The sequence below is a fragment of the Bufo bufo genome, chromosome 1, assembly GCF_905171765.1.
Source record: "Bufo bufo chromosome 1, aBufBuf1.1, whole genome shotgun sequence".
Taxonomy (NCBI): Eukaryota; Metazoa; Chordata; class Amphibia; order Anura; family Bufonidae; genus Bufo; species Bufo bufo.
The window spans coordinates 675,543,755-675,570,898 of record NC_053389.1 but is presented as its reverse complement, the minus strand read 5'-3'; the positions used below and the strand labels follow the sequence as shown (position 1 = coordinate 675,570,898).

At 43.6% G+C, this 27,144-nt stretch overlaps 1 protein-coding gene across 1 annotated transcript in view; it reads right to left on the bottom strand.

Annotated features, from left to right (window-relative positions):
- The window catches only part of TUBGCP4 (tubulin gamma complex associated protein 4), an 86,955-nt gene that overhangs the window by 54,095 nt on the left and 5,716 nt on the right, over positions 1-27,144 (bottom strand). Inside the window, exons 3-5 of the mRNA XM_040414083.1 lie at positions 11,892-12,014; positions 8,173-8,226; positions 6,132-6,188 (exon numbers count right to left, since the gene is read on the bottom strand). Of these exons, the coding sequence (XP_040270017.1) occupies positions 6,132-6,188; positions 8,173-8,226; positions 11,892-12,014 (234 nt within the window). The remainder of the gene's footprint in view (positions 1-6,131; positions 6,189-8,172; positions 8,227-11,891; positions 12,015-27,144) is intronic.

The following is a 27,144-nucleotide window of genomic DNA, read 5'->3' as shown; positions in this document are numbered from 1 at the left end:
GAGGAGGAAGAAGAAGAAACAGAAGGGTGTTCTGGTCTAGGAATGGAACGTCTATCAGCGTGGCAAGACGTGACAGCAAATTCGCTCCGTCTGGTGTGGGGAGTCTCGTAGCCTACCCACGGAATAGGCGGTGGAATGTATGACCACCAGAGGGCTGACATGACCTAGACATTAGTCATGTCTTAAGGAAAGTAATGCAGAAACAAGTAGCACACCCAGGACCAGTAGGAAGGATTCACCTGTAGAAAGAAAGATGTGGCGTGCGCCACAACCCATCAGCCGGGGCCAGAACTCTGAAATAGAAGGCCATAAAGGAACACTTCGTGCAAATGCCGATGCAGGCGTTTAGTGACTGTGCCAAAACTCTGCCAGAGGAGGAAGTCAAGCAAGAGGAGCCACAACTGTATCGCTAGCGGAATCCACCACCTGACGAAGGAGCTGAGCAATAAGAACCATAGCATTCAGTGGTAACGCAAATACCACTCCCCTAGAAGTAGACAGCGCCTGCCAGTCGGCGCAAAACTGAAGGGGGGCGGGGGGGCGGGAGGCTATCCCGTAGAAGTCATGGCACTATACTGCCCCAGTTAAGTAGAGTTAGCCTTAAACACTTTTACCTCGGAAGGGCTCTGAACAGGAGCAACAGCAATGCTAGCGTAAGGGTAGAACCCCCAGCTGAGGGGGACTACAGAGTCAGTGAACCCTCGACTTGACACATAAGTGTTGCTAGGCAACCCCTCTGAGAAGAGAGAGGATGTCACAACCATGCACCAAAACAGCACCGAAAGATAAGAAGGAGCCCGTGTGGAAACAGCTACTGTATCCCCCGGCGGCACCCATACACCACAGATGCAGAGCACCAGCACCCGCGGGTATCGGCTGTTGCCACACCCCACTGTGAAAGAAGCTAAGGCATCTAGAGCCGTGGCGAAGTTCAACTGCAGCACAAAATGCTTAGGTATTCCCCTGTAAGTGGAAGGGGAACGCAAGAGGAAGCACGGTGATGGGAGAAGACAAATGCATACGGCAGGAACAGAACCCAGTGGAGATGCAATACCGCCACTTACCGAAGGGCGGATGCATACGTCCGGCACTAAAAACAGTGTAATTGTAATTAGTCCACCAACTGCAGGGGACAATATATAAAGGCAAGTACTGTAACCGTAGAATTGCAATTACTCCCTATGGAAGGGGTAATGCATACAAGGAGTACTGCTAGCGGAAGTGGTCATGCATACAGCAGGAACTGAATGCAACGGTAGAGAGATTACGCCGTTTATGGAAGGGCACGCATATGCGATATGCAATTACTCCACCTAAGGAAGAGGTAATGCCTACGGTAACCACCGAAACGGTGATAATGCCATAACAAGACTACCTAGTGGAAATGTAATTCCGTCCCCTCTGGAAGGGGAAAAACGTACGGGGGTCACTGACAACAGCGCTCTAGCAGTTATAATGCCTAAAGTAGGTATGGTATGCAGCAATGGTGCAAATACTCCACCTTATGAAAGGGGGTAATGCAAACGAAAAGAACTGCTGGCTACTGTGGACGCAATCTCTGAAGATTGCAAGGGCGTCGAGATAGAGCCCAAATCACTGATCCCCTCTCCAGGGATAAAAGGGCGTGTCTGAGCGGGACCCTTGGGGGTGTGCAGGAGACTGAGGAGAAATGTTCTGCTCTGGCTCGCTTGCGCGCAGTTCTACCTCACAGAAACTCCCCGTGGCAGAGTAGGTCACACTGGTGGGGATATATCAACCAACGACCCAGAGGGTGGAGAGGGAATCTAAAAGGTCCATCCACCGGATTGCGTAGGTGGAGCTCATCAACCAAACGACCCTGAAGGGTGGAGTTAGAACTTCCAGAGGTTCTCCATTGGATCGTGCAGGTGGAGAATTATCAACGAAACAGCCCCGGAGGACGGATTGGAAAACCAGAGGTCCTGTACTGGAATGCGCTGGAGAATTATCAACTAAACGGCCCCGGAGGACAGATTGGGAACTTCCAGAGGTTCTGCACCGGATTGCTCTGGTGGACAATTATCAACCAAACGGCCCCAGAGGACGGATTGGGAATCCAGAGGTCCTGTACTGGAGTGCGGTGGAGAATTATCAAACAAACGTCCCGGAGGACAGATTGGGAACAAGAGGTCCTATGCTGGAGTGCGCTGGAGAATATATCAACCAAAAACGGCCCCGGAGGGCGGATTGGTAATCCAGAGATCCTGTGCTGGAGAACTATCAACCACACGACCCGGAGGGTAGATTGGGAATACTCCAGCTGTCCTCCCTGGATCTGCGCAGGTAAAGGAAAATCAACCAACGACCCAGGAGGGCGGATTGGGAACTATGAGATGTCCTCCTTTGTCCGCTATAGGACACGGGCCCAGCCTGGTACCACACAGACCGGGTGGTCCTGCGGTGATGAGGGGGGCAGTATAAACGCACATTTTTACTTTTTTATTTTATTTTTCTCTTTGAAAACTATGATGTCCAAGTGGCAGAGAGGCAGGAAGGGGTTAACTGTGTTAACGGTTAAGGCACATTGTACTGGAGATAAGGTCACAGATAAGTGCAATTACTCGCCTATGGAAGGCTGGTGCCGGTTACAGAGGTGGCTGGCCAGAAAGGGTTAAGCTGTCTAAAGACCGGGGGCGGGGCTTAGCGGCATGTGGGAGAGGGAAGTGAGGAGGGAAGAATTCGCGCCATAACGCACCCCCACCGCCTGTCCAGAGATGCGATTAACCCCTTAAGCGCCCAGACACGAGCGGATCGCATATAGGGGAGTGGGGGGAGCTCCTCCGCTCCCTTCCTTGCTTGTCGACCGGTGCATGGTCCCGGTCCGCAGTGGATGAAGCTGCGGCCGGGCCAAAGTGTTCGCGCACGTCCGACCGGAAGCTGTCGGTCAGCCGGAGCGTAGAGGGACCGAGAAGAGAGAGCGGAAGCGCCGCATTCGCCCACTGGCCGGGGAATGTCACCCCGGACTGGAAAGATCGCTGACTGAAAAATCCTGCGGCGGCCGGCATCATACCGGCGTTAACCCTTCTGGAGCGGCGCTTGTTGGTGTCGCTCCCCGAGAGGGGTATAACTCCTTTTCCTAGATGGTGGTAGCTGCGGGACCGGCGGGGACACCACGGAGTATAACCGTGGCCGGCCGAGACAGGAGCGCTGCAAGAAAGTTTTTTAACCCCCTAAATGGCCGCGTAGCCGGCGGCCTAGAGGGGAAGTGAGGGGGTCCTGGTGCCACAACAACATAGTGTGGCGCAGATCTGCTGAAAACTAATAACTGAGGGCCCTCAGATCCTGTCTGCAGTCATGCTTGGCCGAACCTAGTGAGGCCCCATGAACAACAGCAAATCTGCCCCATATCCTGAGGCAGAGACCCCTAATTCTATAATAAAGCAAGACCATTGCCACCACGGGGGAGGGGGGAGACCAACCCAGAGGGTTAAACATACTTACCTAGTCCCGTGTACTCACCTCTCTTCTCTTCTCTTTCCTGCCGCCATCTTAACCCCTCCTCTGGTCCAGCAGGGTCACCCCTTCAGCTACTGGCACCGTAGTAGGACGCTGGAAAAGGGGGTGCTTGGATGGGTGACCCCTTTGGCTGGCGGGATGCAGAGGAGCGAGCCTGCCCTGGTCCACCTTGTCTTCTGTGGGGGAGGCAGCAGTGCGGATAACCGGCACTGGCGCAGCTCGACCCCGGGAGAACAGGGAGCCGAGGCGACCACTGTTTTCCCATCTGAAAAAGAAGGAAAAAAATAAACTAAAATAAAAAAATCTTCAGGAGATTCCCTGCAGAGCAGGGAGGTCTTGCCTCCTATTGACACTAGAAAAAACTGAAGCTCTCTCTCCAGGCTGGAGGGGGTATAGCTGCCAGGGGAGGAGCTAACAGCTTTTACTAGTGTCAACGCCTCCTAGAGGACATAGCTATACCCCACGGTTCCTGTGTCCCGCAATGAATCTGGGCGAGAAAAAATATTTTTTAGTGTCTCCATATTCTGAAAGCCATGGTTTATTTTTTATTTTTTAGGCGACTGTCTTATGTAGGGGCTTATTATTTTTGGTATGAGATGACGGTTTGATTAGTACTATTTTGGGGTGCATCATAGCATTTTTGATCACTTGGTATTACACTTTGTCATGTAAGGTGACAAAAAAATTGCTTTTTTTACGGTGTTCATCTGACGGGTTAGATGTGATATTTTTATACAGCAGGTTTTTTTTTTCTATTTTTACAATTTTGTGTGTTTTATTTGGGGAAATTTTTATTTTTTTACTTGAAACTTTATTTTTAATTATGAAAACCCCTTTTTTTTTTGTCCCACTCTGGGACTTTAACTTCTGGGGTCTGATCCCATCTGCAATGTATTACAATACATCCTGACAGCCTGCCTGTGAGACCCAGCTTAATGGCTGGATCTCACAGGTTTCCGTAGAAAGCAAGCCCCGATGCCTATGGAAGGCATCTGGCTTGCCTTCTCTGCCATCGGGTCCCCGCCACTGCAGCGCGGGGACCCGATAGAGATGAAGAGGGCACCCGTAGGCTCCGCAAACCCTCTGTATGCCGCGGTCAGCTTTGACCGTGGCATACAAGGGGTTAATAGGCCAACATCGGTGTCTTCACCGATGCCGGCGTATGCAGCAGGGGCCCGGCTGTCAGTGACTACCGGGTCCAAGCCGCTGATCAGGCCGGCATAGCTACTGCCAGATCAGCTAACCGCACATGTACGGCGCGGGTCTTTATGTGACCTCCACCAGCGCCGTAGGGCTGTTCTATGGGCCAGACAATCCATAAAATGTGGAATGCACAAAGCTTTTTTTGGCGTTTTATTTTTTTCGCGTGGTATTGAATATTCCAAATTCTTTTTTATGGTATCAAAATTGAATCAAAATGTTGGTATCGTGACAACCCTAGTTTGAATATATCTAAATACTGGAAGAGGTCATGTTGCCTTATGCTGAAGAGGAAATGCCCTTGAAATGGGTGTTTCATCAGGACAACGACCCCAAACAAAATAGCAAGCAGGCAACATCCTGGTTCCAGACCAGCAAGATTGAGGTTATGAAGTGGCCAGCCCAATCCGATTGAGACTTTGTGGAGTGAACTCAAAAATGCTGTTTTTGATACCAAACCCAAGAAAGCAGAAGAACTGTGGAATGTAGTCCGGGCAGCTTGGGCTGGAGTATCTGTTCGCAGGAGTCAGTTGACTCCATGCCTGCCACATAGATGTAAAGCAGTTATCAGAAATAAAGGTCATACAACTAATTCACACGTCTGTGGAACACGGTCCGTAAGATACCGGACTGGCATCCTGGTGAGTGCAGGAGTGCATGGCGTCATTGGTTGCTATGACTCGGTGCGCTTCGTGCTGCTGTACAGCAATACACTCATATGATCTATATGAGTGTATTGCTGTACAGCAGCGGCGGCACGAAGCGCATAGCAACCAATGACGCCGTGCGCTCCTGCACTCAGCAGGATGCCAGTCTGGTATCTGACAGACCGTCTTCCACAGACGTGTGAATTCAGCCTAAATATTAGTGTTTAACAGAAAAGCTAAATCAGTAAAACAAATTTCAGTTTAGAATGGAAATATTCAAGTTTGTAACAGAAAATGCAAACACTGCAATTATATATTTTTTTTCAACAGCCTATTATTCCTTTTTCTTCATGATATTTTGTTCGTGTTTTCATTTAAAATTGAGTGTGCAGCGCTCCCAGTGACTTTGTGTATGGAAATAAATGCTCTCTCAGTAGTTTTAAACACATTGCTATTATTTTGCACATAACTGTACCCACTACATAAGGTGTTATACAGCTTCCATTATACTATATACATCAGTAAATCCTAGTATCCTAGTGGTAGCAGAAATATATATTTTTTTTACTTTGTGCTCATTTACAATGAATAGTGTCCTTATCAGTTAAAATGACACGACATTTCATATTGTGTTTTATTTCAGAATTAACTTGACATACAAGAACAAAGCACTTACTGACATGTCCCTAAGTAATAAAGCAGACAACATCTTCAAGGTAGCGTTATACAGATGACATTTCAAATACAATGGACGTCACCACTCCATTTCTATCTGCACCATCTGACATTCATCAGTCATTACTAGCATACCTTCTGGCTCTTGATCTGCTCCACCACAATCATTACTGATGGAAAGAGGAGATGAAACTAAAAAAATAGAAGAAGACATATCACTCATTACTTCTGTTTCCTTGTAGCGGCCATTTGTGGAATGATGACAACAGGAATAGCAGCCATGAATTATCTTCTCCCTAACTGATGAAAAAATGTAGTGTTGAGCAAACTTGTTTTTTTAAGTTCGGCGTCTAAAGTTCGGGTTATCGAAGAATCCCGTTATGGATTCTAAATTCCGTTACTTTGGACGCAGAACTTAAAACACAAGTTCGCTCAACACTAATATAACTGTGACTTCATTATAGAAAGGGCAGGCTGACCAAATAAAAAAGTTGGCTTTGGAGAAAATAATTCCAATGAAACCACTTTGAGTCATGTGGTGCTTGCGGACATGTCACTGCTGAGGCCAATAAAAGGCTGTAGCAGTGCACGTGACCCACCTGTTAGGATATGGAAAAAGTTTTGTTTTTCACGTGGAAAAATAAAAAGCAGCATGCCCTATCTTGGGGAAGAATCAGCGCTGAATCTTTCATAGAAATGAATGGGAAGCATAAAAAAGTCCAAGCGTTTGTTGTGCTTTTTCCCCCCATCACATATCTGCATCAAAAACCTAAAACTGAAAATTCAGCTTTGTATTGCAAAGTAAAAAATAAAATAAAAAGTCCAAAAACTTTTTCACGGTGAAAGAAAATACATGCGAATTCCGCAACGATTTTATAAGAGTGTTTTTCTAAATGAGTCGTGTGAAGTTGCCCATACCAAACCCTACTGGCCCTACTCTAAGCCGATAAACTCAGTGTCCATTCATAGGCCAGTCACAGACAGCCCCTTATTTACGAAGGGGTTTAAACCAAATCAGTTCCTTGTCAGAACCAAACACAATCCTCTCCATTTTGTCCAGATAGTAAATAATAGGACTTTGTCCTCCTTGGAACCAGACATGTTGCCTCTATAAAAGGGCCGCCTACGATTACTTGCAGCAAAGAAAACTGACAACTAATTAGGAACCCTTCTGTTTGTACTCCTCTGACATTTCATCGCTCTGTCTTATCTGTTTTTACTGCTCCTTGATCTTACGTCTGTCCCTCCTTCCTTTTGTGTTGCAAGGGAACAAGAGTTAGGCAAATCCTTTGAAGCTTCTTAATGCTTTGTCAGCATTTCGTGTGCTCTTCTCCAATAGTAAGCACCGACAAACCCCCTCCAGACTGTGCGGGGTCCACATCCAGTCTCATCTAAAACTAATGGTCCCTTTAGACAGGACGATACAGCATGCGATTGTCGGGAAGGAAGCATTCCTGACAGTGCCATGCTGAAAGTAACCAATATTTTCGGTACAACCCATTCTACTGCGAATGCCCGTCTATTAAAAGGTTTACTAAAGTTAAATAAAACATTGGGAAAGACGTTGTAAATGGCCTAAAGTAACTAAAGAAGCAATTCTTCTCTCCTGCCTACTCCTGTGCTGACTCCAGTCCTCCACACTGCTGTTTTTCTGGTTGTGATGACTTTCCCTGCACACCTCGTCACTACTGCAGTCAATTAATGGCCTCAGTAGTGACATTCTGTACACCGCTGTAGCCAGTGACGGTCTGCAAAGTGACCTTTGTGCACAGAATTACATCACAGCCAGGGACATGGCGTCAGCAGTGCAGAACCAGTGTGCTGAAAGTGGCAAGCATCACTTTTTTTTGTTATTTTAGGCCACTTACAGGTGCTTAACCCAGACAACCTTTTCATGCATACATGACAGTATCCTTGATTTTATGCACTAGTTTCCAAATGGAAATATCGGATATGGTTAAACCTACTAGATAAAAAGAGTGCAGAGTATTGTAAGCTTGGGCTCCAGTCATCCATAAGTTTCAGTAAAATCGCAGCAAATTTATTCTAAAGAGCATGTGTGCCAACCATTCCGAAATGTTACCATGACTTATGGATGATGTTGTGTATCTAGCATTACATATTCTTTAAACAATGTTCTCTGGTTGGACGTAAAGTTTCTCATCAATAGACTCACCTGATCAAGGGAGTAGTTAATGTGGGATACTGAAAGATGTGGATCAGCCAAGAACTATATTCAAAAGAAAAGAAAAAAGTCAAAAATAAGAATTTTCTTTGTAAGCTTAAAGGGGTTGTCCCACGAAAAATATTCAACAGTTTTCAAACCAGCTCCTGGATCTGAATACTTTTACAATTGCATGTAATTATAAATTTTGTATTGCTACCGAGTGTATCTTTTTAGCGCCACCTGCTGTTAGTTCTATTTCTTTGTCCTGCTCACTGAGAAGGTTGCACATGCTCAGTTTCATCCTTCAACTACCTCCTGAGCTGTGATGGGGAGAGCTGAGACACGCCTCCTGAGCTGTGATAGGGAGAGCTGATACACGCCTCCTGAGCTGTGATAGAGAGAGCTGAGACACGCCTCCTGAGCTGTGATAGGGAGAGCTGAGACACCTGAGCAGCAGCAGAAAAGACACTCCCCTTGAGCTGTCAGCTTGATATAAATCTAGCAGAGCAATGAATGTGGAGATCTCTGGATCCATGTGAGGTACAGGGCTGGTTCTAGCTTTGTTAGAAAGAGATGGTCATGTCCTATATGAAGATATAACTTTTTGCATTACTCACGGGGTAACAAAGGGGTTGTCTCAACTCGCTCCACCTCTGGAACCTGCACCTATCTTTAGAACGGAGACCGCAAAGTGAAGGAGGGCGCACCGTGCATGCACGGCCGCCCTCCATTCATTCCTATGGAAGCGCTGAAAATAGCTGAGCAGCGCTCAGAACAGTCCCACTGAAATGAATGGAAGCACGGCCACCACTCCGAGCCATGCTCAGCCATTTTCAATGCTCCCATAGGAATGAATGGAGGGCGGCAGCGGATGTGAGCTCCGTTCTAAAGATAGGCGCAGGTCCCAGAGATGGGACCCACACCTATCCTAGGTATATGCCCCAATGTCAGAGGTGAAACAACCCCTTTAAAGTAATGTCTCAAGAATCCTTCCAATTCCCACCAGGCCTAAGACAATACCAAGACTCTACAGATTTAACCCCTTAAGGACACAGGGCGTACAGGTACGCCCTGATGTCCTGGTACTTAAGGACACAGGGCGTACCGGTACGTCCTGTGTATTTCCGATCACTGCCGCACGGCCAGCAGTGATCAGAACGGGGTGCCTGTTGAAATTATTCAGCAGGCACCCTGTGACAATGCCTAGGGGGGTCCTGTGACCCCCCCCGCATTGCCAATCGCTACAAACCGCAGGTCAATTCAGACCTGCGGTTTGTAGCGCTTATGCAAGTTTCTGATCCCTGCGGTCCCTGACCAGGGATCAGAAACCTCAAATGAAATTTAAATTTTGCCCACTTTACTTCCCAAAAAAGGTAATAAAAGTGATCAAAAAAGTCGTATGTACGCCAAAATAGTACCATTCAAACAGTCGCCTCATCCCGCAAAAAATGAGCCCCTACATGAGATAATGGGCCAAAAAATAAAAAAAAACTATGGCTCTCAGACTATTTAGACACTAAAACAAGTTTTTTTGGTTTCAAAAATATTATTGTGTAAAAACCTTAATAAATAAAAAAAAAGGTATACATATTAGGTATTGCCGTGTCTGTAAGAACCTGCTCTATAAAAATATCACATGATCTAACCCCTTAGGTGAACGTAAAAATAAAAAATAACAATGGTGTCAAAAAATACATAATTTTGTGACCTTACATCACAAAAAGTGTAATCGCAAGCGATCAAAAAAGGTATACGCACCCCAAAATCATACCATTAAAACAGTCATCTCATCCTGCAAAAAATGAGACCCTAACTAAGACAATCGCCCAAAAAATAAAAAAAAACTATGGCTCTAACTATGGAGAAACTAAAACGATTTTTTTTGTTTCAAAAATGATATTGTGTAAAACTTAAATAAATTTTAAAAAGTAAACATATTAGGTATCCCTGCGTCCGTAACAACCTGCTCTATAAAAATAGCACATGATCTAATCTGTCTGGACTAGTTTTTTGACACCATGTCCCATTTGAAGCCCCCCGATGCACCCCTAGAGTAGAAACTACAAAAAGTGACCCCATTTAAGAAACTACACCCCTCAAGATATTCAAAACTGATTTTACAAACTTTGTTAACTCTTTAAGTGTTCCACAAGAGTCAATGGCAAATGAAGATGAAATTTCAGAATTTCTATTTTTTGTTACTTTGCTTCACAAAAAGTGTAATATAGAGCAACCAAAAATTATATGTACCCTAAAATAGTACCAAAAAAACTGCCACTTTATCCCGTAGTTTCCAAAATGGGGTCACTTTTTTGGAGTTTCTACTCTAAGGGTGCATCAGGGGGGGCTTCAAATGGGACATGGTGTAAATAAACCAGTCCAGCGAAATCTGCCTTCCAAAAACCACACAGCGCTCCTTTCCCTCTACGCCCTGATGTGGGACCGTACAGTGGTGTACGACCACATATTAGGTGTTTCTGTAAACCGCCAGGGCAATAAATCAGGGCAATAAATATTAAGTTTTGTTTGGCTGTTAACCCTTGCTTTGTTAGTGGAAAAAATGGATTAAAATGGAAAATTTGGCAAAAAATTTAAATTCTGAAATTTCATCTCCATTTGCCATCAACTCTTGGGGAACACCTAAAGGGTTAATAATGTTTGTAAAATCAGTTTTGAATACCTTGAGGGGTGTAGTTTCTAGAATGGGGTCACTTTTGGGTGGTTTCTATTATGTAAGCCTCCCAAAGTGACTTCAGACCTGAAGTGGTCCCTAAAAAGTGGGTTTTTAAAAATTTCTAAAAATTTTCAAGATTTGCATCTAAACTTCTAAGCCTTGTAACGTTCCCAAAAAATAAAATGGTATTCCCAAAATGATCCAAACATGAAGTAGACATATGGGGAATGTAAACTAATAACTATTTTTGGAGGTATTATTATGTATTATAGAAGTAGAGAAATTGAAACTTGGAAATTTGCTAAGTTTTCCCAAATTTTGGTAAATTTGATATTTTTTCATAAATAAAAAAAATAATAATTTGACTCCATTTTACCAGTATTATGAAGTACAATATGTGACGAAAAAAAACAAATCTCAGAATGGCCTGGATAAGTAAAAGAGTTTTAAAGTTATCACCACAAAGTGAAACTGGTCAGATTTGCAAAAAATGGCCTGGTCCTTAAGGTGAAATAAGGCTGTGTCCTCAGCAGCGAGGTGTGCAGGAACAGCAAAGACCAGAAGTGACCTCAAAGATGAAAAGCACAGCTCCAGCAAGGTGAGTGGTGAGGGTTTTTTAAGCCTATGTGCAGCCACCCCTAAATTTTTTTAGATATTAGACAACCCATTTGGAGGTGTATTCTAGCCATTCCGTTTTATCATCCATTCACAGTACAGATGAGATGGAGAACAGCGTCTAGAACTCAGGTTCTACTGATGATAATTGTACAGCTCATAGACCTCCCCTAAGTTATTTTCTTGGTGCTCCCCCATCCCTCACAAACACCTCTCTATGTCATAGAAAGCCAATTATCCTTGTGGTACAGTTTTAAGAATGTGGAAGGAAATCCATATGATCACCTATTCAAACTTAGGACCCCAAAGCTGCAAAACAACTGTGCTAACCACTGAGTCACCCCGGTGCTCTAACATGACAAGCCACCGTGCAGCTTTATCAAAGGGTACTTATCTTTGTATGTTCCTAGGGCCATATATAGGCGTCTTCCATTATTACCTCTTGCTCCAAGTCTAATAAAGCTTGTCTGTAGGGCTGAAGAATCGATTCTAATCCTCTGCAAAAAGCCCTCAAGTATATTCCATGCAGACCAACCTGCCCCAGCTGGGATGGGTGGTGATCCTGGAAAATAAGTACAGCTATTATTTATACAACGTAAAATGCAAAGCTGACATATACACATGAGATATATGTATTTACATATACAAGATCAATATCATTTACAATGGCACACACATTCTGGAGAGCTGGTATGTCATATAAACATATATGGGTAGATAACCTTTATGAGAAGAAAGCCCAAAAATGGAAAGTTACCACATCGCCAGTCAGTAGAAAATTATATCATTAGTCTGTGCTAAAAAAAAAAAAAAAAAAAATACCAGGAGGAATGCAAGGAACAGAAAACTCCTTTGGCTGGTTTCAGACGAGCGAGTGTCACGGTCTGGACTCGCAGCGCAGCTCCCATCCTGAACGTCTAGCACTGACGAGGTCGCATAGCATTATATTGATATATGATGCTATGTAACCCTTACAGTTCTGGAATGTATTGGATAACACTGACAACATTATGTCAGTGTAATCTACTACATTCCAGACCTCTATGATTTACAATACATAGCATCATAAATCAATATAATGCTATGCGACCCCGGCAGTGCTGGAAGTTCAGGACAGAAGCTGTGCTGCGAGTCCAGAGCGTGACACTCGCTCGTCTGAAAGGGGCCTACTCTAAAGTGCACAGCCTGTCCTAAAAAAATGGTAGAGTTCAGGACATCTTATTTGGAACCCATTAGAGATGTCAACAGACAGAAAATTTGCGACTATAAACCCACAGATAGTTACCCAGTGGCATGTCAACTCCAGTGTGGCCAACTCCAGTGTTTCAGAAATTATCACCACTAGATGTGATTTGACACATGAAAGGCACAAATTACAACCCAGCAAATATTATACAAAAAATACAAATATGCAACAACCTAAAAATTTGCAAGTGTTTTGAAAACAAAGCGTGGACAACAGCTTAGGGGATCCCAGAAAAAACTCTGGCCGGGTTACATGTTATACCCAGACCCCACTCAAGAACATGTAGGTCTCCCCTAACTACTCATCCTGGCAGTTAGAGAATGCAGGACATATGTGAGAGTGAGTGGCAGTGTGAGGGTATGCTGCATACCCAAAGGAAACCTCTACCTGCCAATATTCCTTAGCTTCAGAGACCATCACTGTATTATAAAGGTATTATATACAGACTTGCTTCATGGTCACTGTGCGCATTTAAAATTTTGCTAGCCAAAGATATTGATTTTCTCATAATTTGAATATCTTGCCATGTACTGATGGAGAGGCAATATCAGATGCCACCAACTGTTCATCTAGGTATCAAGGAAAAGTTTGGCCCCTTAATTTCTCAGAATCACCAACTCCTTCCCATGAATAAATGACTCTTTATACAGGCTGATGCACAGGCAATTACAGGGAAGGAACCAAACATTCCAGATAGTTTCCTGATAGTCAGTGGAGATGAGAACTGCATTTACATATAGGAATCCTATCCTCTCTACAGGGACAAGTGATCGATTCTTTGTTGCAGCAGATCCCCATTTACACAGGGCAATCTACTGCTCACAAACAAGGATTTTGGTGCCCGCAATGTTTTCACTCGAACAATGAGCCATTGTTCATTCACTGGATGATTGGTGGCACCCTTAGGGTCCATTCACACAACCACATCCATTTTGCGGACTGCAAACCATGGATCCAGAAAACATGGACATGTGTGTGATCTGCAAGATGCGGCAAAAAAATTGGTCTTACCTTTGCAGTACATCCGCATAGACCTAAGAGCACACAGAAGGGCTTCCATGTGCCTCTGGGGTGCACACAACTGGTGGCAGTGTTTTGTGGATCCATGGTTCGCAGGCTGCGAAAGGGACACGGCTGAGGGAATGGACTCTTACATGGGGCAATTATCAGAAACAACTGTTCATAGGAACACTCCTTCCAGATAATCTAGCCTTGTAAAAGGACTTTAAAGGAGTACTCCGGCTACACATAGTAGTATCTAGGTTACAGAGCTTTCTCATGCAAATGGCTCACTAATACAATGTTATTACCAGTTTTGCTGCCTTTATCTGTAATAAAAGTACCTTTTTTGGGTAGCCAGCCTTTTGTCTATTCAAAGTTTTCTATGGATACGACCTGTAGTTTTCTGTGCAGCATGGTCGAGCATGCCCAGCTATTCTCTGCCAAGCTTACTTCCTCATAAGCAGTGGAAGCACTCCCATGGATGAGCACTTGCCTTTAAGTAAAGTAGAGACACACCTGGGAACACCTGGAGTCGCCCACTTATGGACATGGTTTAATGCAAGAGAATCATGGGAAATATATTCAGAATGTTTGTTTCCAGCTCATATGATGTAAGCGAAAGTGCCATAATAGTAAGAGCAGATCACAGCAAAATGGGAGAACAGCAGTAGGATAGAAAGGTAACACTGGATACCTGAAAACTGTTCCTGAATGGGTTTGACACATATTGCAGTGCAACAGTGCAGTTTAAAGAAATAGCTTACACAACCGGAATAACCCTTTAAGGGGTTGTCCGGGTTCAGAGCTGAACCCGGACAAACCTCCATTTTCACCCAGGCAGCCCCCCTGATTTGAGCATCGGATCAGTGCATGCTCCGATGCTCTCCTTTGCCCTGCGCTAGATCGCGTAGGGCAAGGGCTCTTTTTTCTTTATAATAACACACTGCCGGGCGGAAGCTTCCGCTCAGCAGTGTGTTCGGTGACGTCACCGGCTCTTATGGGCGGGCTTTAGCACAGTTTTACTGGCTAGAGCAGCGCTAAAGCCCGCCCATCAGTGTCGGTGACGTCACCGGGCTCCCTGAGCAGCAGGAAGAAGAGGCTTCAGCTCGTCTGCAAGAGACCCTATATGTCACCAAGTATATGAAAACTGGGCTTCATAAATATGTGGCAAAGATAGGACATGCATGTATGTAATATGTATGTCACTCTAGTACTATTACACCAATGTCCCCAATCCTGCACAACCCCTTTAAGTGATGGTTTCAACCTCCACTGCCCTGTAACATCCTAAAGATGAGAAAAAGACATACTCTTCTCTGTTTCCAAAATGTGCGGAGGAGGGTGCCTATTGTTTTATCATTAGATCATACAACTCTAATTTCACTAAAAATCTAAACTTTAAGTGGATAACTGTACTGTGCAACTTTCATGAAGTTGATAATGATTTATATATAGATTGTATTATTCTGACAATACATTCTAAATGTCAGGGGGGAAAAACTAAAGAGTTGTCGCTCTCTGCACACATCACTCCTCACTCTCAATAACAATACTTGTCACAATCTTAAAAAGAGTTTTCCGAAATTAGTGCTGCGTTCATTTTCAACTTCTGAACACAACTGTGGGTACCATGCCACAGTTAACTCAAGATTTAAGTTCTATTGTTAAAAATCACAGATGGCAAACCAGTGGCATATGCCCCTCTGATGACCTGTCTACGTATTCCTGTAGATGTATGGCACCTCCTCAGAACTCCTGCCTCTGCCTGATGTTTCTGCTCTCCTGCACCAAGCCCTGGCCAGACTAAACCTGCCAGTAAGGAGATTTACCACTGCTGAGACAATTAAGCACCGCTCTTCTCTCAGGTCTCCTCCATACCTGGAACATACCTTAGTGAATCACGGACAGCACATGTACCCATTGATTTTAATGTGGAGAAACCATGGAAGCATGCACCACGCTCGCTGAAGTCTATGGGTCCATGAAAGACCAATGACACAACAGTGTCACATTGACCATGTTAATTTACAGCTGAGCAGTGTCTGTGGAATATGAATAACATGCACTGGGCAAAAAATGGACACGTGGACCAAAGACAGATTCTTCATGGATGAAAAACAGACAGATTTTCCATGGACATCAAACTGACCCACCACTGACAAACTGTGAAAGAGGCCTTAAAGAGGACCTTTCATGGGAATTTATAGTTTACCTAAATACCTTTCCTTGTGGGGTACACCCTGGTTGTTTTTTTTAAATACCACTCGTATGCCCCGCTGTGCTCCCCTGTAGTTTTCCCGTTCAGGATGTTAATCCTGAGCATCGAAACAGGGAGGAGGAGACGCCAGGGTTCGTCGCGGTCCAACCACAGCAGAGAGCGTCACAGCTAGGGAGAAGGTGAGCTGTTTTTCCTCCCTGGCTGTGACGCTCTGCGCTGTGATTGGACCGCAGCATAGACATGGAGAAGGAGACGTGTATGTTCAAAGTTTATTATTTTATTTTTATTGAATCTTGCCCACCAATCAGCTGTTCTCACCAATATAAGGGGCACCAACCATACAATTCAGCTGCAGTTACTGCAACAGGGGAAATATAGTATCATATGTCAGCTGTTCAAATGACATGAACCGTCTGGTCCACCAGAGACAGTTTTTGTGAGCAGTTCTCTGCTCTGGATGTCCCCATGACATCCATATGACCCAAGAGGATATAGGGAAAGTGGATGCATACATGTGACTAAACATCTCCAGAACTTCACTTGTATACTATGCACAAAGAAAAAAGATTTTATCATTTGATACCTAATAAAATAAAAGTTATTCAACTTTCAAAAACTTTTCATATGTCACAGCAACATATCAAAGGTTTGGATTGGTGGGCGTCTGAGTGCTCCCAATTGCTAGAACGAGGGGAGAGAAGCGCTCACACAGAGGGCTCTTCCTCCTCATTGTGGGAGATGACCTCTATAGAAAGTCTATGGCATTTTAGACGTCGGACTTAACAAACCCTATTCCCGGCGCCTGCTTCTCCATAACTTCGGCAGATCCACCGCCGCTTCTAAATGTAATACAGCTTCCTAGCAGTCTTAGATTTAGACCATTTTCTACACCTATACCAGGCATAGAAAATGGTAAGTGAGACGGGCCTGATGGCCGGTCCCCTGCCCATGCCACGCACCCTTTTTTAGATCTGTTGTGAGCGGGAAAAGTCACAAATTGCAGTGCCGCAATCTGCGCCAGAAATACGTCTGATATAGGCTTCTTTCTGGTTCGTAAACGACCCCCTATGAGTCTTCATTCTGTCTTCTGCAGCAATGAGTGAGTGCGTGCTATGTGAGCTCGTATCATTTTGGTGATCGGTGAGGGTCTCAGAACTCAGACCACCAATGATCAAAACCTTTGATGTGTCACCGACTGGCTATGACATATCAAAAGTTATCTGTAAGTTCAGTAACAATAAGTTTATTGGGTATGCAGCAATCTGTCGTCATTTAATGTTTAAAGGGGATGTCTGAGCCCTCAAAGCGATTCCAGTTATGGTCCTGAAAGAGTTCACCATAAACAAAGAAGGCACTCATCTAATCACTGTCACTCTGTTCCTGTGCAGAGGGTCCTGTCTCCACTGTGTCTAGCAGGGTGGATAAAAATCAATGATTAAAAAAATAATAATAATAAGGATTTTTTTGATTTAAAAATCAGATTTTTATTTTATTTAAATCAGATTTCTTTTTATATAAAATGCTTTTTGAGTTAAATATATTACCATCCAAAAGGTTATTCCATCATGAAATAAAGATTAGTTTTTTTAATTATGTAGAATAAGGCTGTACATGGACTCCCATATTGTTGAATGGATCAGGCAGTGGCTGAGGGACAGACAACAGAGGGTTGTATTCAATGGAGTATATTCAGACCAAGGTCTTGTTACCAGTGGCGTACCTCAGGGATCTGTTCTGGGACCCATATTGTTTAATATCTTTATCAGCGAAATTGCAGAAGGTCTTGATGGTAAGGTGTGTCTTTATGCTGATGACACAAAGATTTGTAACAGGGTTGATGTTCCTGGAGGGATACACCAAATGGAAAAGGATTTAGGAAAACTAGAGGAATGGTCAAAAATCTGGCAACTAAAATTTAATGTTGATAAGTGCAAGATAATGAACCTGGGGCGTAAAAACCCAAGAGCAGAATATAAAATCAGTGATACAGTCCTAACCTCAGTATCTGAGGAAAGGGATTTAGGGGTCATTATTTCAGAAGACTTAAAGGTAGGCAGACAATGTCATAGAGCAGCAGGAAATGCTAGCAGAATGCTTGAGTGTATAGGGAGAGGCATTACCAGTAGAAAGAGGGAGGTGCTCATGCCGCTCTACAGAGCACTAGTGAGACCTCATTTGGAGTATTGTGCTCAGTATTGGAGACCATATCTCCAGAAGGATATTGATACTTTGGAGAGAGTTCAGAGAAGAGCTACTAAACTAGTACATGGATTGCAGGATAAAACTTACCAGGAAAGATTAACCACCTCCGGACCGCCTAACGCAGGATCGCGTTCCGGAGGTGGCAGCCCTGCGCACAGTCACGCATATATGCGTCATCTCGCGAGACGCGAGATTTCCTGTGAACGCGCGCGCTCACAGGAACGGAAGGTAAGAGAGTTGATCTCCAGCCTGCCAGCGGCGATCGTTCGCTGGCAGGCTGGAGATGTGTTTTTTTTTAACCCTAACAGGTATATTAGACGCTGTTTTGATAACAGCGTCTAATATACCTGCTACCTGGTCCTCTGGTGGTCCCCTTTGTTTGGATCGACCACCAGAGGACACAGGTAGCTCAGTAAAGTCCCACCAAGCACCACTACACTACACTACACCCCCCCCCCGTCACTTATTAACCCCTTATTAGCCCCTGATCACCCCTGATCACCCCATATAGACTCCCTGATCACCCCCTGTCATTGATTAGCCCCCTGTCATTGATCAACCCCCTGTAAAGCTCCATTCAGACGTCCGCATGATTTTTACGGATCCACTGATAGATGGATCGGATCCGCAAAACGCATACGGACGTCTGAATGAAGCCTTACAGGGGCGTGATCAATGACTGTGGTCATCACCCCATATAGACTCCCTGATCACCCCCCTGTCATTGATTACACCCCTGTCATTGATTACCCCCCTGTAAAGCTCCATACAGACGTCCGCATGATTTTTACGGATCCACTGATAGATGGATCGGATCCGCAAAACGCATCCGGACGTCTGAATGAAGCCTTACAGGGGCATGATCAATGACTGTGGTGATCACCCCATATAGACTCCCTGATCACCCCCCTGTAAAGCTCCATTCAGATGTCCGCATGATTTTTACGGATGCACTGATAGATGGATCCGATCCGCAAAACGCATCCGGACGTCTGAATGAAGCCTTACAGGGGCGTGATCAATGACTGTGGTGATCACCCCATATAGACTCCCTGATCACCCCCCTGTAAAGCTCCATTCAGATGTCCGCATGATTTTTACGGATGCACTGATAGATGGATCCGATCCGCAAAACGCATCCGGACGTCTGAATGAAGCCTTACAGGGGCATGATCAATGACTGTGGTGATCACCCCATATAGACTCCCTGATCACCCCCCCTGTAAAGCTCCATTCAGATGTCCGCATGATTTTTACGGATGCACTGATAGATGGATCGGATCCGCAAAACGCATCCGGACGTCTGAATGAAGCCTTACAGGGGCGTGATCAATGACTGTGGTGATCACCCCATATAGACTCCCTGATCACCCCCCTGTAAAGCTCCATTCAGATGTCCGCATGATTTTTACGGATGCACTGATAGATGGATCCGATCCGCAAAACGCATCCGGACGTCTGAATGAAGCCTTACAGGGGCATGATCAATGACTGTGGTGATCACCCCATATAGACTCCCTGATCACCCCCCCTGTAAAGCTCCATTCAGATGTCCGCATGATTTTTACGGATGCACTGATAGATGGATCGGATCCGCAAAACGCATCCGGACGTCTGAATGAAGCCTTACAGGGGCGTGATCAATGACTGTGGTGATCACCCCATATAGACTCCCTGATCACCCCCCTGTCATTGATTACCCCCCTGTAAAGCTCCATTCAGACGTCCGCATGATTTTTACGGATCCACTGATAGATGGATCGGATCCGCAAAACGCATCCGGACGTCTGAATGAAGCCTTACAGGGGCGTGATCAATGACTGTGGTGATCACCCCATATAGACTCCCTGATCACCCCCCTGTCATTGATTACACCCCTGTCATTGATTACCCCCCTGTAAAGCTCCATTCAGACGTCCGCATGATTTTTACGGATCCACTGATAGATGGATCGGATCCGCAAAACGCATCCGGACGTCTGAATGAAGCCTTACAGGGGCATGATCAATGACTGTGGTGATCACCCCATATAGACTCCCTGATCACCCCCCTGTCATTGATCAACCCCCTGTAAAGCTCCATTCAGATGTCCGCATGATTTTTACGGATGCACTGATAGATGGATCGGATCCGCAAAACGCATCCGGACGTCTGAATGAAGCCTTACAGGGGCATGATCAATGACTGTGGTTATCACCCCATATAGACTCCCTGATCACCCCCCTGTCATTGATCACCCCCCCTGTCATTGATCACCCCCCTGTCATTGATCACCCCTCCTGTCATTGATCACCCCCCCTGTCATTTATAACCCCCCTGTCATTGATCACCCCCCTGTAAGGCTCCATTCAGACATTTTTTTGGCCCAAGTTAGCGGAATTTTTTTTTTTTTTTCTTACAAAGTCTCATATTCCACTAACTTGTGTCAAAAAATAAAATCTCACATGAACTCACCATACCCCTCACGGAATCCAAATGCGTAAAATTTTTTAGACATTTATATTCCAGACTTCTTCTCACGCTTTAGGGCCCCTAGAATGCCAGGGCAGTATAAATACCCCACATGTGACCCCATTTCGGAAAGAAGACACCCCCAGGTATTCCGTGAGGGGCATATTGAGTCCATGAAAGATTGAAATTTTTGTCCCAAGTTAGCGGAACGGGAGACTTTGTGAGAAAAAAATTAAAAATATCAATTTCCGCTAACTTGTGCCAAAAAAATTTTTTTTCTATGAACTCGCCATGCCCCTCATTGAATACCTTGGGGTGTCTTCTTTCCAAAATGGGGTCACATGTGGGGTATTTATACTGCCCTGGCATTCTAGGGGCCCCAAAGCGTGAGAAGAAGTCTGGTATCCAAATGTCTAAAAATGCCCTCCTAAAAGGAATTTGGGCACCTTTGCGCATCTAGGCTGCAAAAAAGTGTCACACATCTGGTATCGCCGTACTCAGGAGAAGTTGGGGAATGTGTTTTGGGGTGTCATTTTACATATACCCATGCTGGGTGAGAGAAATATCTTGGTCAAATGCCAACTTTGTATAAAAAAATGGGAAAAGTTGTCTTTTGCCAAGATATTTCTCTCACCCAGCAAGGGTATATGTAAAATGACACCCCAAAACACATTCCCCAACTTCTCCTGAATACGGCGATACCACATGTGTGACACTTTTTTGCAGCCTAGGTGGGCAAAGGGGCCCATATTCCAAAGAGCACCTTTCGGATTTCACAGGTCATTTACCTACTTACCACACATTAGGGCCCCTGGAAAATGCCAGGGCAGTATAACTACCCCACAAGTGACCCCATTTTGGAAAGAAGACACCCCAAGGTATTCCGTGAGGGGCATGGCGAGTTCCTAGAATTTTTTATTTTTTGTCACAAGTTAGTGGAAAATGCTGATTTTTTTTTTTTTTTTTTTTTTCATACAAAGTCTCATATTCCACTAACTTGTGACAAAAAATAAAAACTTCCATGAACTCACTATGCCCATCAGCGAATACCTTGGGGTGTCTTCTTTCCAAAATGGGGTCACTTGTGGGGTAGTTATACTGCCCTGGCATTCTAGTGGCCCAAATGTGTGGTAAGGAGTTTGAAATCAAATTCTGTAATAAATGACCTGTGAAATCCGAAAGGTGCTCTTTGGAATATGGGCCCCTTTGCCCACCTAGGCTGCAAAAAAGTGTCACACATCTGGTATCTCCGTACTCAGGAGAAGGTGGGGAATGTGTTTTGGGGTGTCATTTTACATATACCCCTGCTGGGTGAGAGAAATATCTTGGCAAAAGACAACTTTTCCCATTTTTTTATACAAAGTTGGCATTTGACCAAGATATTTCTCTCACCCAGCATGGGTATATGTAAAAAGACACCCCAAAACACATTCCCCAACTTCTACTGAATACGGAGATACCAGATGTGTGACACTTTTTTGCAGCCTAGGTGGGCAAAGGGGCCCATATTCCAAAGAGCACCTTTCGGATTTCACTCGTCATTTTTTACAGAATTTGATTTCAAACTCCTTACCACACATTTGGGCCCCTAGAATGCCAGGGCAGTATAACTACCCCACAAGTGACCCCATTTTGGAAAGAAGAGACCCCAAGGTATTCGCTGATGGGCATAGTGAGTTCATGGAAGTTTTTATTTTTTGTCACAAGTTAGTGGAATATGAGACTTTGTATGAAAAAAAAAAAAAAAAAAAAAATTCATCATTTTCCACTAACTTGTGACAAAAAATAAAAAATTCTAGGAACTTGCCATGCCCCTCACGAAATACCTTGGGGTGTCTTCTTTCCAAAATGGGGTCACTTGTGGGGTAGTTATACTGCCCTGGCATTCTAGGGGCCCAAATGTGTGGTAAGGAGTTTGAAATCAAATTCTGTAAAAAATGACGAGTGAAATCCGAAAGGTGCTCTTTGGAATATGGGCCCCTTTGCCCACCTAGGCTGCAAAAAAGTGTCACACATCTGGTATTGCCGTACTCAGGAGAAGGTGGGGAATGTGTTTTGGGGTGTCTTTTTACATATACCCATGCTGGGTGAGAGAAATATCTTGGCAAAAGACAACTTTTCCCATTTTTTTATACAAAGTTGGCATTTGACCAAGATATTTCTCTCACCCAGCATGGGTATATGTAAAAAGACACCCCTAAACACATTCCTCAACTTCTCCTGAATACAGAGATACCAGATGTGTGACACTTTTTTGCAGCCTAGGTGGGCAAAGGGGCCCATATTCCAAAGAGCACCTTTCGGATTTCACTTGTCATTTTTTACAGAATTTGATTTCAAACTCCTTACCACACATTTGGGCCCCTAGAATGCCAGGGCAGTATAACTACCCCACAAGTGACCCCATTTTGGAAAGAAGAGACCCCAAGGTATTTCGTGATGGGCATAGTGAGTTCATAGAAGTTTTTATTTTTTGTCACAAGTTAGTGGAATATGAGACTTTGTAAGGAAAAAAAAAAAAAAAAAAAAAAAAAACATCATTTTCCGCTAACTTGTGACAAAAAATAAAAAGTTCTATGAACTCACTATGCCCATCAGCGAATACCTTAGGGTGTGTACTTTCCGAAATGGGGTCATTTGTGGGGTGTTTGTACTGTCTGGGCATTGTAGAACCTCAGGAAACATGACAGGTGCTCAGAAAGTCAGAGCTGCTTCAAAAAGCGGAAATTCACATTTTTGTACCATAGTTTGTAAACGCTATAACTTTTACCCAAACCATTTTTTTTTTACCCAAACATTTTTTTTTTATCAAAGACATGTAGAACTATAAATTTAGAGCAAAATTTCTATATGGATCTCGTTTTTTTTGCAAAATTTTACAACTGAAAGTGAAAAATGTCATTTTTTTGCAAAAAAAATCGTTAAATTTCGATTAATAACAAAAAAAGTAAAAATGTCAGCAGCAATGAAATACCACCAAATGAAAGCTCTATTAGTGAGAAGAAAAGGAGGTAAAATTCATTTGGGTGGTAAGTTGCATGACCGAGCAATAAACGGTGAAAGTAGTGTAGGTCAGAAGTGTAAAAAGTGGCCTGGTCTTTCAGGGTGTTTAAGCACTGGGGGCTGAGGTGGTTAAAGGACCTTAACATGTATAGCTTGGAAGAAAGACGAGACAGAGGGGATATGATAGAAACTTTTAAATACATAAAGGGAATCAACAAGGTAAAAGAGGAGAGAATATTTAAAAGAAGAAAAACTGCTACAAGAGGACATAGTTTTAAATTAGAGGGGCAAAGGTTTAAAAGTAATATCAGGAAGTATTACTTTACTGAGAGAGTAGTGGATGCATGGAATAGCCTTCCTGCAGAAGTGGCAGCTGCAAATACAGTGAAGGAGTTTAAGCATGCATGGGATAGGCTATCCTTCATATAAGATAGGGCCAGGGACTATCCATAGTACTCAGTAGGGGTGCACCGAAATGAAAATTCTGGTCCGAAACCGAAAATTCAGGATGCCCTTGACCGAAAACCGAAACTGAAACTGCCTTTTTGCCCAAATACTTTTAAAATACTTTTTTTTAAATGATTTTATTAATAATTCTTTTTCATGAATGAAATTCATCTGTGGGTGGCGCTGTTATGGAGGGGAGGGATATGTGCACTGTTATGGGCATAACAGTGCACAGATCCCTTTCCCCATAACAGTGCACAGATCCCTTTCCCCATAACAGTGCACAGATCCCTTTCCCCATAACAGTGCACAGATCCCTTTCCCCATAACAGTGCACAGATCCCCCCTCCCCATAGCAGTGCCATAGACCGATCCCCCTACCCATAACAGCCCCGGCCCTGCTGCTCACAGCAGACTAATCACTCACTGCATCTTTATTTTACCTTACAATCGTGACGCTCCAGTAACAACTCTGCAGGCAGAGCGGAGGGCGGCGTAACGTCACTTACTCACGTGACGCACCTGCTCCGCCCACTTTATGAATGAAGGAGGCGGAGCAGGCGATTGTAAGGTAAAATAAAGATGCAGTGACTTAAAGTAAACCGCCCGCCCGGCGCGGGTGACAAATCCCAAACCCCATATTTTCTGCCGATATGTACCAATATCGGCCGAAATGGAATTTCGGTGCACCCCTAGTACTCAGTATATTGGGCAGACTAGATGGGCCAAATGGTTCTTATCTGCCGACACATTCTATGTTTCTATATGTGTAATTTTTTGGGTAAATAAATTCCATTAATCCATTCACAATGTCATGCTCTTCCAGAGGTTTTTGTAAGATTATTGGGCAGTTTCTCTGCCTACAAAATATTATCACGGATGCTTGGTTTACTTTTGCAGTTCTCAAAACTGAATTTGACTCAGCAGAGATCACATGCCTCTTCTTCACAGCAAAAATGTTATGACATGAACAGAGTTGAGAAAAATACCTTAATCCTAACTTCTACAAACCTATGAATGCAGAATCAACCTAATCAAACTAATATGAAAAGTTGTTATTCTAAAAATCTTCATCTACTTGCATATTATAAGTTATATCAGCAAGAATTAGTCTTTATGTAGAAAACTATGATTTAAATCAAGCCTTACTGACTAGTGATTTAAATCATGATTTAAATCATTTTGATTTAAATCATATCCACCCTGGTGTCTAGTCCCCTGTGGACCAGAACTGTGACGTCCCATCTGTCACATTATGTAACATGCACTTTTGCAGTTATTTATTGGCCTCAGTGGAGACGTATCCCCCGGCAGAATGTGACTGTGGGGGACATGTGCCTGCTAAGGCCAGTGAATGACTGCAGATGTGCACACGATTAAGGACGAGATGTCACACTAGACAGGACCCTAAGGGCTGGAACAGAGCAGCACTGACCAGGCGAGGGGCTTTTTTTTCTTTATGCAATACACTTTCAGGACTATAACTAAATTGCTTTGGGTCTCAGAAAACCCTTTCTAGGGGTTGTCCAACCCTTTCCAGGTTATGCCCTGTCCTCTGAATAAACCATCACTATCTGATTGGAAAGAGTCTGGCATTCCACCGACCAGCGGTTCTTCAGTAGCTCCGGAACGGATGGAGCGGATTACTTCCGTTATATAAGGAGCGAAACACAGTTTGGTGCATACACTATGACGAATTTCCTCGGGGTTGCAATGTAATAATTTTAAAGTAAGATCTATTAACCAATAATCTATGAATGGAAATATAACTGTTATATAACCGAAGGAAAGACATTGATACTATTGGCGATCAATTCATCACTATCAAATAAAATATATATATATATATATATATATATATATATATATATATATATATACACACAGTACAGACCAAAAGTTTGGACACACCTTCTCATTCAAAGAGTTTTCTTTATTTTCATGACTATGAAGGCATCAAAACTATGAATTAACACATGTGGAATTATATTCATAACAAACAAGTGTGAAACAACTGAAAATATGTCATATTCTAGGTTCTTCAAAGTAGCCACCTTTTGCTTTGATTACTGCTTTGCACACTCTTGGCATTCTCTTGATGAGCTTCAAGAGGTAGTCCCCTGAAATGGTTTTCACTTCACAGGTGTGCCCTGTCAGGTTTAATAAGTGGGATTTCTTGCCTTATAAATGGGGTTTGGACCATCAGTTGCGTTGAGGAGAAGTCAGGTGGATACACAGCTGATAGTCCTACTGAATAGACTGTTAGAATTTGTATTATGGCAAGAAAAAAGCAGCTAAGTAAAGAAAAACGAGTGGCCATCATTACTTTAAGAAATGAAGGTCAGTCAGTCAGCCGAAAAATTGGGAAAACTTTGAAAGTTAGAACTATTTGACCATGAAGGAGAGTGATGGGGTGCTGCGCCAGATGACCTGGCCTCCACAGTCACCGGACCTGAACCCAATCGAGATGGTTTGGGGTGAGCTGGACCGCAGAGTGAAGGCAAAAGGGCCAACAAGTGCTAAGCATCTCTGGGAACTCCTTCAAGACTGTTGGAAGACCATTTCAGGGGACTACCTCTTGAAGATCATCAAGAGAATGCCAAGAGTGTGCAAAGCAGTAATCAAAGCAAAAGGTGGCTACTTTGAAGAACCTAGAATATGACATATTTTCAGATGTTTCACACTTGTTTGTTATGTATATAATTCCACGTGTTAATTCATAGTTTTGATGCCTTCATAGTCATGAAAATAAAGAAAACTCTTTGAATGAGAAGGTGTGTCCAAACTTTTGGTCTGTACTGTATGTATATATATATATATATATATATATATTCCACAAGAAGCACGTGTTCTTATTCACTAATTGATCAGCAACACAATAGTATTGGAGACATCAGCCTATTAATTTGTTAAGTTATCATCACAGATTTATATACTGTTATAAGAACTATTTACAAGAAGGACCAGTTTTTACTTATTTATTTTTATATTTCACATTTTTATTTTTGTATTTTTGATACATTATCAATTTTAAAAGGAGGGTCCTTTTAATCCTGTAATTCTATATATGTAATCAAATATCAAATTGGTAGTGATACAATCATGGTGTATAGTAATTGTTTT